This window comes from Nematolebias whitei, chromosome 21 (genome assembly GCF_014905685.2).
Source record: "Nematolebias whitei isolate Nwh7 chromosome 21, NemWhi1, whole genome shotgun sequence".
Classification (NCBI taxonomy): Eukaryota; Metazoa; Chordata; class Actinopteri; order Cyprinodontiformes; family Rivulidae; genus Nematolebias; species Nematolebias whitei.
In genome coordinates, this window is record NC_056518.1 from 29,016,888 (window position 1) to 29,027,609 (window position 10,722).

Below are 10,722 nucleotides of genomic sequence, written 5' to 3' on the forward strand. Positions count from 1 at the left end.
CAGTGTTTCATGTTATTATTTTGGCTCGCAAAATCAGTGAGGTGTTTAATTTCCAGAGAATGATTTAAAAAAAAAAATCATAGTGGTAGTAGAATGTCTTCAGATTTTAATTCAGAAAAAGAACAGATTTTGTGCTCTAGTTCTGCAAAACCCCGCTTTAAAATGCTATTTGAGTAAAATATTTCATGTTAAAAAAAATATTAGAATAATATTAGCATTTGTAAGAACTGGTTCTTTTAGCATGATCATCAAGGGAGGGGAGGGGAGTGGTGGCGCAGAGGTTAGAGAAGGTGGGCCTGTGATCGGAAGATCGCCGGTCCAAGCCCCGGTACCGACAATATCAAAAATGTGGGTGGGGTAGGTGAAGCACCCACACCTGCCCCAACCCTCATTCGTCCCACCCTGGGCCCTTGAGCAAGGCCCTTAACCCCCACCATCTGCTCCTCCGGGTGTCCTAGATAGCAGCTCTCTGCTCCACACAGAGGGCCGTGGTAGCTCCGTGGCTGCGTCAGGAAGGGCAGGCGTAAAAGTAACTGCCAAGTCTTTGTGCGTCTTAGTTCGCTGTGGCGACCCCTAACGCAGCGAGCAGCTGAAATAAAATAATTTTAAAAAAAAATCAAGGGTCAATAAGCCTTTTAACACATGCACTGCAGTTTTAGACATAATAGAAGAAGAAGACCCCGGACACCTGGGAGAGATGTCTCATCGCTGTTTGGGAACATCTTGGAGCCCTCCCAGAAAAGCTGGAAGAAGTGAGCAAGATGTTTTGGCCTCTGGCTCAAGCTGCTGCCCCTGAGACCTAACTTAGAACAAAGAGGAAGATGACAGTGTTGTAATGTAACAAAGTAGAAACACTTCGTTACTTTACTTAAGTAGAATTTTGACATATTTTTACAAGAAATCTGATTGGGCAATGCTTGTTTGTTCTCCCAGTCTGTGACTTCATGCGGCCACTTCTCTCTCCCGCTCAGTCACAAACCAGCCTCTCCCCCGCTGCTTGTGTGAAAACTGCAGCTCCCACTGTGAACAAGCTAGATGCATATGCAGATATCAATCATTATAACTGGTCTTTTTTGTTGACTCACAGTGGAGACACATTCCTGATGGGTGTGGAAATGATGGTAGCTGCTAAAAAGGAGAGGTTTGGTGTTCTCCAGGACATGAACTGCTTCAAGCGCATAAGAACTTCTAGTTCATATGATATTATCCTATAATATATATTTTATTATTAATTAGTCAGAAAGAAACAAGCCATAACCAAACAGAACCAAGCTCAGTAAACAAGCCAACTACACAACAATGTAGGTTTTCTAATAGCTTTATTAATAAAGGTTAATAAAGGTTGAATTAATGTACCTCATTAGAATCAGACATTTTAAAGTTCAATCTTTCATTGTTCAGTTCAGTAAAGTAATTTTATGGTAAGATACTTGTACTTTCACTGAAGTATCACTTTGAGGTACTTTATACAACACTGGAAGATGATGGGTGGATTGTCAGAAAATTAAACATTTCATTCAACCTTTAATTAAACAGGTTAGACTCATTGAGTCTCAAGGACTCATTTTCAAGAAACCTGCTTTAGGCAAAGAACACAAATGAGGTACAGACAATAGACAATCATATAAAATGAAAAGTAAATAATAGAAATTATATAAAAACGAAACAAAAACAGCCGCATGTAATTATTATTAAATTATACATGTATTAAATTATAATTAAATTAGCTTCCATCAAAGGAGTGCTTATCCCCCTTGCATGCCAAACTTCAAACAAAGGTGGTGCGTAGCGCTCAGAGTTCATTTTGAGGATGACTTTCCTGCAAAAGTTTATCTGAAACATCATTAACATTGATAGAGTTGTAGAGATTGCTAATGTCAGTTAGCTGTAGTGGCCGTCTTGAATAGGACTTCCTCCAAAAGTTATTCAGTCGTAGATGTATACCCAGTGATTAATTACTATTTGATTAAAATACAGATATTTTGCTAACAGATGACAGACAAACGAGCACAGGTTGTTTTCGAGAGCAGCTTCAGGGTGCAGTACTCTTTCCAGCCTTTAGGGGGAGACAACGCCCCGGCGCTGTGTGCAGACTGACCGTTCGAAGAAGAAGAAGAAGAAGTTTCTAGAGTCCTGTTACGTCCTGGTTGTTTTGGAGCGAACCTCCGTCCCTGTGCATGTTTTCAGCCGGCGGGTTCTGCTCGGACGGATTGCTCGGCTCTCAGCAGAGATGTTCGGGTGTTTAGTCGCCGGCAGGCTGGTGCAAACCGACGCCCTGCAGGTCGCACCGGACAAGTTTGTGTTCAACCTGGCGGACTACGAGAACGTGAATCACGTGGTGGTGTTCATGCTGGGCTCGGTGCCGTTTCCCACCGGCACAGGAGGAGCCGTCTACTTCTCCTTTCCCGACCCACTGAGAGGCGGCCCGGTGTGGCAGCTGCTCGGCTTCATCACCAACGAGAAGCCCAGCGCCATCTTCAAGATCTCCGGGCTGAAGTCCGGGGAGGGCGGCGCGCACCCCTTCGGGGCCATGGCCTCCGCGCAGCCGTCCGTGGCTCAGGTGGGCGTGTCCGTGGAGCCCCTGGAGCAGCTGCTCCAGCAGATCCCGGTGTCCAGCGCCGCCGTGTCCACCGTGGACACGTTCATGCAGTTCACCCAGAAGATGCTGGACAGTCTCTACAACTTCGTCTCGTCCTTCGCCCTGACGCAGGCGCAGATGACGCCGAACCCCACAGAGACCTTCATCCCGTCCAGCTGCGTCCTCAGGTGGTTCGAGAACTTCCAGAGAAGGATGGCCCAGAACCCGAACTTCTGGAAGAACTGATCACCAACAGAGCCTGCAGGACTTTCACGTGCCTCCATGTTGACAATATATGTAATAAAGTTTGTCTTTTTGCTGAATTTGAACTTTTTAGTCTCTGAGTTTGGACCTTTTTTTTTTTTTCTGGTTTGGGCATTTTCAGGGTTTGAATTTGGACGTTTTTAGGGTCTCAGTTTGGACATTTTAGTCTTGAGTTTGAACTTTTTTAATCTCTGAGTTTGAACTTTTTTTAATCTCTGAGTTTGAACTTTTTTTAATCTCTGAGTTTAAACTTTTTTAGTCCGAGATTGGACATTTTAGTCTTGAGTTTGGACATTTTAGTCTTGAGTTTGAACTTTTTTAATCTCTGAGTTTGAACTTTTTTAGTCCGAGTTTGGACATTTTAGTCTTGAGTTTGGACATTTTTAATCTCCCGAGTTTGGACTTTTTCAGGGTCTGAATTTGGACGTTTTTAGGGTCTCAGTTTGGACATTTTTAGTCTTGAGTTTGAACTTTTTTTTTAATCTCTGAGTTTGGACTTTTTCAGGGTCTGAATTTGGACATTTTAGTCTTGAGTTTGGACATTCTTAGCGTCTCCTCTGTTGACGTTTTTTGTAGGGGTGCACTGATAATTGGCCCTGATTTCCTTAATTTTGGGAACTCGACCGATGCATGAAATTTTTGTAGTTTTAACGATTGTCTATAAACGTCTTTCATATTTCAGAGCACTACCTCATGGCCAGTTAAAACAAATTTGTACTTCTAGGATATTGTTCAAGGGTTTGTTTTCAATAAAATGGAAAATTGAAGGTGCATTGTGACCTTATAACACCCGAGTGTCGCTTATAAAACAAAATCAGTATCAGCCAAAATCGAAATTGGCAGGTCAGACTTTAGACATCGGTGATTGGCCAGAAAACTGAAATCAGTGCACCCCTAATTTTTTGATACACCTGCCATGTCTGAGCCTCGACTGATTTAAATGGAAACGGTTAAATAGAATCATGTTTTTAGATTTGCTTGATGTTTATTTTCTGTTTTGGTGGGGTGGGGGTCATATTGGTGCCGACACAAATGGTCCCTGAAACTCACGGATCCGTCTACTTTAGTCCCAATTCCTTGAACACGTGTATGCCAAAGCTTAAACCTTCCTGCTCGGAGTCCGTGTTGGGGATCAGTCTCGGCTACTACCACCAGGTTTTAGTTCTTTATGAAGCGTTTCTGCTTCAATGACAGTGTAACATGTTTTAACTGTTGGTAATGAAATATTAAATGTCAGTTTTCAACCTGTGTTCAGAAATTTAACCAGAAAAATGAATTTCCTGTAAAAATTAGAGTGCTAGTTGTAAAGCTCAGTAACAGCTAAAATGAGCAAAACAACGCTAAAAACTAAAATTATCAAACTAACACATATAGCTAGGACCAAGAAACAACAGCGAAAAGTGGCAAACCAAAAGCTAGGACCAGGAAATCAGCTATAAGCTATAATTAGCAAAACAGTAGCTGAAAGTTAACATTGGAAGAATGATAGCTGAAAGTTAATACATTGGCAAAAGAAAGATAAAATCTAAAATTAAAGTGAGGACCAGCAAAATTGGCAGAACAATAGTTTAAATGAGCAGATATAAGCCAAAAGCTAAAATTAGCAAAACAGTAGACAAAACTTCATTAGCAAAACAGCTACAAGTTAAAATGAGCTAAATAGTAAATAAAATGAGGAAAATAACAGTTTTTGAAGAGTTCTCAATTAACTTATATAGATAGGGAAAAAAGTAAATAAAGCAAAACATTTAAAAACATTAAAAATCATAATTTTGATGGAGCTGAGTGTTAGGAGCAAAGTGTTCTGTAGTTTGCAACAAAAATGTACAGCAAAAACTAAAAAGAGGAAAACAGCATTTGATCGCTGACTGTTCAAGATAAATATTAGTTTTAATTTACAAACTGATCAAAACTTCCTGTGATTTGTCACTGAACATGAAAGCCTGAAAAGTACGGAAGCACATTTGTGCCATAATTAAAAAAAAAAAAAAAAGTATTACATCATAATGTGAAAGGTTCAATTTAAACAAGTTTTTATAAACATATCTTTATGTTCTTAAAATTTATTTTTTATGTTTAAACAATATATTAAATCTTTTATGATAAAATTAAATTCAGCTTGAACATAAAAAATATGAGCAAATGTAAAAAATAATTCACATATAAATAAACATTCACTCAATTTAAATAGTATAAACCAAGTAGATTTTTTTTACCTTAAAAGTAAAGTATGAAAATTTAAATATAAGATTTAAACTGTTAAAAAATATAAAATTGGATGTTTTATTTGCCGTTATATTTGCTTAATTTTTTTAAATCAAACAAAGCTTTCTCTGCTGTTTTTCCATACATACGGTTTATAAACATAGAAGTTTGTAAAATGAATAAAAAATGCAAATGTTTTTAAGAATAAATACTTGTCAGACTTTTATTAGAAACATTTTATCAGCATAAAGAATATGAAACCCTTTAGTCAGTCAACACTGAAATAACCGGAACAATAAATCACTTTGTAAATATAACACTTTTCTTTGCTTTTTATGAATTTCAACATGATTTCAAACAAGAAATGCACCACCGACCTGGGTCAGAACAGAACTAAAAATATGAGCTGGACAGTGCGGGACAAAAAATAAATAAATAAATAAAGAGTTTATATTATTACGGGATCCAGATCGGAGTCAGCTTCATGTCACATTTTTCTCAAACAAAAGCAAACTCTCGTCAGATCGTGACAAACCAAACGCTTCAGTCCTGCTGGCGACGAGTCCAGTTCCTCCGGTACTTTTTGTCTGAATTCAACCAGAACTTCTCGCCTGAATCAAGTCTTTGTCTTGGCTTCTCCTCCTCTTACGGGATTCATGCTCGTCGTTTCTGTTCGACTCGTAAAAGGAATAAAAAGCTAGAAATTGTCTTTGCATACTCGAACCACAGCTCGTCTGTTTCCACGGCAACAATCCTCCTCTCTGGGTTGAAGGCACTTGGTTTTATGGCAGAAGGTGTCGGACCGGCGTCCAAATATAATCTAAAAATATATATTTATACTTTTGAATAGTCTCTGTGACGCTGAAAGGACAGGAAACCTGCCGTCCCTCTGAAGCAGGACGAGCAGGAAACTAACATTCAGGTCGGGTTTAATCCAAGCAGCTCAGAGGTCAAAGGTCAACCTTTTCCACCAGGAACAAGATCTCCGACAGAAACAAGAAAAATCTGATTCTGGTCATGTTGCCAAACAGATCCAAAAGTCAAACCAAGCGATGACCTGAGCGTGGAGTTGTTTTCTGTTGAGAACATGATTTAATCTGGACCAGATTACAGATGATTCAATATAAACGATGGAAACAACCAGGCAGAAATATGACTTTATCTGTTTCTTTAACGGATTAACTCGTCCTGTAAACAAAAAGCTGTACATTAAAGGGATATTCCACACATTTTAAAGTGGGCTTCCGTGGAAAAGACATAATTACAAATTGGGGACTTTCCTGAGAAAAAGCTAAAACTGAATTCTTAAAGTTCAAACAAACAAACAAAATAAGTGAAATTAGCAACAGCAGCAAAAATGCTAAAATTAGCAAAACCATTGTTAAAATCAGCTAAACAGTAGCTAAAAGGACAAAAAAAAAAAAAAGAGTCAATAGCTGAGGCAGATTAAAAAAAAATCATGATTTTGAAGGAATTAACGATAGATCAATGACTTTCTATTGGGTACATATTTGTAAATAAATTAAATTGTTCCAAACGTGTAAGTTACAAACATTAAAAGTCACAAAACACTATTCCAGGTCGAGACGGATGTTTGACTGAACGTTGACTCAACATCCACACTGTTAGTATCTTACCTGCTGCAGATAGCTCTTTGAAACTTGGCTTAGAGTTTAATCCTGACAGGAGTGACAAGCTAAAGGCTAGTCTGAACGCAGCTAAAATTAAAGTGGAACTATGGCGCCTTCAAACGGTCCCAGTCTCTAAAACAACTCACTTCCTGCATCACGAGTCACATAAAAAAAGCGGCAGCAGCTAGCTGTAACACTTCCACTGCACCCTGTGCTCTAATCTGTAAATATTTAATTTACTTTAGTCCAAAATTAGCAGCGATGTAAAGGCTTAAACGAAAGCTTTTGATTGAAAAACCATAAAACGTTGAAAATTAGAGGTTTTATGATGATAACATTGACGTTGGTCTCACAAATAACCACAAACATTTACGCAAATAATTATAACGCAAACCTGGCAGTTACTGAAAGCCGACAGCTCAGGGGCCGGCCGGCCAACGCTGACATTACCTAAATTTATTTCAAGATTTTGAATCTAGTTTTACTTAGAACTCATCAGCAGGTGAACTGATCTGTACAGTCCTCTCATCCATCATTTATATAACGGGATGTCTGACAGAAATATGTAGTGTTTCTTTATTTAGAAATCAAGTTATATTTTGGAAGAACTCACCTGTGGGCCAGGTGTGGCCCCCAAGCTGCCCGTTGTATGTTTGCATGGACAGCTGTGAAAGTTTATAGAGACTGGAGCTGCTTTAAGACTTTTAGTTTTTGATTTTCGATTTAAAAAACAAAAAAACAAAGTCGAAATCCTTACTCAGGAAAATCAGAAACTACCGACCTCAGACTCAAAGATGGCCGCCTCAGGCATAAAACGAGGCGACAGCTGAGATCTACAATCATTATTACTGAACATGATGCTTCAGTTTTATATGCATAAAGCTGATAAATCCTTTATTCACTTGTATTGCTAATGGTATTTTCAATGGTAACAGGAAATATATTATTTGTTCATAATTTTTCCACAGAATCCCACATCTAAATGAGCAGAATATCCCTTTAACATGGATTTTTTTTTATTATAACATGCGCCTGCAGCAGCGTTTAGAACAACCAAAATGTTTCTTTAAGACTGAAATCATGTTGATGTAAGTTTTGAAGAGGATTATTTCAACAATAAACTCAAAATAAAAACAGGAAACAAGTTTCTAGTTCAGTAAAAAGCATAAAGATCTGACCTGATGGTTCTGCGACATCTGCAAACCTGCAGAACACAACAATCCCACAACAGTTCGTGTCGCTGACCTCTGAAGCTGGATTACGTCTCACCGAAGTAACTTCAGGCTCCGCTCTGAGGGATTACCGTCAACAAGTGCACCGTGTCACTAAATCATATAAATAAATCCTCTATAGTCTGTATTTACAATCCATGTTGGCTTTAGGGCAGGTAGACTGATCTGGTCTCGTAAGGTTCATGTAAGAACATGAGTCTTACAAGACCACAAGACTCTCAGGGTGCAGCTGCAAGAAAGAAGATCAGGTCACGTTAGAACGACGCTACTGTCGCAGGAAACAAAACCGAGTCTCGAAACAAACTTGAGAAGGTTTAGAGTCAGGTTGGAGACACCTGAGATGGGTTTGGTTAAACGGTCCTGCAGTGACGCTGTTTTTGAGAAAATTACTTTGAACGTTCAGAATTCGACTGACGAGCCTGTGCAACTCGTGAGGAGACGGAGAACCTCCCGCAGACGTTTTGAGACATTCTCCCCTAGAGAATAACATTTGACCACTAATCACCAGCGGTCGCAGCCCATTGAGATCCTGGTTTCACAGCGCACCAGTTCACTTGTTATAAATTGTTGTGCTAAGTTACAAAAAACAAAAATAAATTAATAAAAATTGCCCTCAGTCGTAGAAAAGGGCTGGGGGCTGTAGGAGTCAAAACTCGTGGCGTCCTGTATGGAAAGTGTGCAGCGTAGGATGGGGTCACCTCTGCCAGCCAATCAGAACAAGCCTCAGAGTGAAGCAGAGGTGCCATATATGGTTTGATGAGGGCGGGGCCAATGACCTTAAATCTGGGGAGAAAAAACAAGACGAATAAAGATGTCACGTTAAAAAGGAAAACGTTTACAGTGAAGATTGCGCTGTATGGACTCTGATGGGGCTCACTGTTGGGTGGGGGGTCTTTGCATTCGCCCTCCTCAATCGTGACATCATCAATCGCGATATCGCCTTCGATCCCAGGGCCTCGGACCCCCTCCATCACCATCTACAAAACAAGCAAAGAAGCCTTGGCAGTTGATGCAGTTTTAATGGGTCTCTTGCAGTAAAACATCTGGATTCTCTCTGCTGCATGATCCCATCCATATCTGCATTCAGCTGCAGTCAGGCAGCAGGTGGTGTGTCCTGTACCTGAAAGGCTGCAGTCGGGTGGATGTCGACCCGAGCCTGCCTCCAGTAGTTTCCTTGGTTACCGGACAAACTCCAGACTAAGGTGTCCGTCAACGTCTGACCTTTCTGACGCAAGAAGATGTTCAGCTTTCCTACGGGACAAACAAACTTTGATGTTTAGGACACCCTCCGTCATCCCCGAGCGGTGAACGTCTCCCCCCACCACTGCCATGCTCTCACCTATGTGTTTTCCATACATGTGGTAGTAGAAGGTGAAGCAGTAGGTGGGGCTGTTGCCGACGGAGGAAGAGGAGATAAAATTCTTGGAGTTCATGTTGAAAGTTGGGGACAGCAGACGAGCCTTGTCGCCCTCCAGCCTCGGCCTCGACGTCTCGATGTACATGTAGAAACCTGAGGGACAGGAAGTCAGGGTCACAGGTCGGCTGAATTACAGGCCAAGCATGCCTGGTAGGAATCACCCTCCATCTTTCATGTGCAGGATAAAGGTTCTCCAGAACCAGATGAGGAGTTATAATGTTGGTAGGGAGGCTCTAAGGTGATGGACAGGGTGGGATTTATAAAAACGTAACAAGTCATATTGCACTGAGCTGGGAGCGTTCTGCGTGGAGTTTACATGATCTCCCTCTCCTTGTGTTGTCTCTGGCTTCTTCCCACACTTCTGAGTCTTGCTAGGTTTTCTTACCGATGTCCCAATCCGGTCCTCGACAGCCTTTATCCTGCTTATTTTAGAGTTTTTTATGATTTGTTTACTAGGCTTCTGCAGAACTCAATGCCAGCCTAACGAGGTACAGCCGGTCCTCTCCTCTACAGATGCTCAAGTTTTAAATCTGGTGTGCAAAAAAAACCATCTAAAACAAGAAGCAGCAATGAGCAACGCTGAGTTCCCTGCCTGTGATTATTTACTGTCTGTTTGTGCACCAAACCCTGATGTTTTTACCATAACAGTTCTGTAGAAATACTCAGATTAAATGTAGTATTTTAGGATGTTTGGGAACATTTACACATTGTGAAAAACATGATCAGGAATTAGTTTCTGTAAATCTATCTGTTGCAGATAGAAACGTGTTTGTGCCTGTTGTCGCACCCTGCTTCGAGCCGGAGCGGTCAGAGCTCGGTCCGGTGTTGGGCGTGTATTTTGTGTCCCGTGAGGCGGCGCGGTGGCGAGTCCAGTCGAAATCATCCGCTTTGTCCTGAGAGAACAAGCATAACGCCTCCTCCTCAAAACCACACTGGAACTCCCCTGAAAACACACGTGGTTTACAATTACACACAAACAAACATCTGATCCACGCAGCAGATCCAGCTTTGACCAGAGGCCTAGCTCAGAACGGAAAAGTGGGAGTTTTGATCCGATACTCACTGAGATGTGGGTTCACAGGAGCTGCAAACACACAGAGAGCACGATCAGAGCAGATCCAACAGAGACTTTATTCATTAAACAAAACCCTATTTACTGTTTATTAAAGCTTTCATCTTTAAGAAAGATTTTAATTTGGAGAAGTAAAAAAAAAAGTTGGTAAAATTCTTAATTTCTTCTGAAATGTGCTGCAGCTAAAATAAAGGTTAAATAACCACCTTAAATGTTTATTCAGTGGATTAATACCACCTTAAACCTTTAGTCAGCAGATTAATACTACCTTAAATCTTTAGTCAGTGGATTAATACCACCTTAAATGTTTAGTCAGTGGATTA

At 40.5% G+C, this 10,722-nt stretch overlaps 2 protein-coding genes across 3 annotated transcripts in view; one reads left to right on the forward strand and one right to left on the reverse strand.

Annotated features, from left to right (window-relative positions):
• Nucleotides 1-2,115: 2,115 nt before the first annotated feature.
• hikeshi (heat shock protein nuclear import factor hikeshi) lies at nucleotides 2,116-2,933 on the forward strand. Its single transcript, XM_037694674.1, has one exon. The coding sequence runs from the start codon at nucleotides 2,231-2,233 to the stop codon at nucleotides 2,822-2,824; it is 594 nt and encodes a 197-aa protein (XP_037550602.1). The 5' UTR covers nucleotides 2,116-2,230; the 3' UTR covers nucleotides 2,825-2,933.
• Nucleotides 2,934-8,485: 5,552 nt separating this feature from the next.
• Nucleotides 8,486-10,722, reverse strand: part of mdga2a (MAM domain containing glycosylphosphatidylinositol anchor 2a) — a 31,079-nt gene continuing 28,842 nt past the window's right edge. The window contains exons 12-17 of one of the 2 annotated variants that reach the window (XM_037695247.1): nucleotides 10,391-10,411; nucleotides 10,115-10,270; nucleotides 9,250-9,420; nucleotides 9,031-9,161; nucleotides 8,788-8,887; nucleotides 8,486-8,693 (exon numbers count right to left, since the gene is read on the reverse strand). In XM_037695247.1, coding sequence (XP_037551175.1) covers nucleotides 8,605-8,693; nucleotides 8,788-8,887; nucleotides 9,031-9,161; nucleotides 9,250-9,420; nucleotides 10,115-10,270; nucleotides 10,391-10,411 — 668 coding nt within the window. In that variant the 3' untranslated portion in view covers nucleotides 8,486-8,604. Of the gene's footprint in view, nucleotides 8,694-8,772; nucleotides 8,888-9,030; nucleotides 9,162-9,249; nucleotides 9,421-10,114; nucleotides 10,271-10,390; nucleotides 10,412-10,722 lie in introns of both variants that reach the window. The other variant, XM_037695248.1, reaches the window with a different exon arrangement.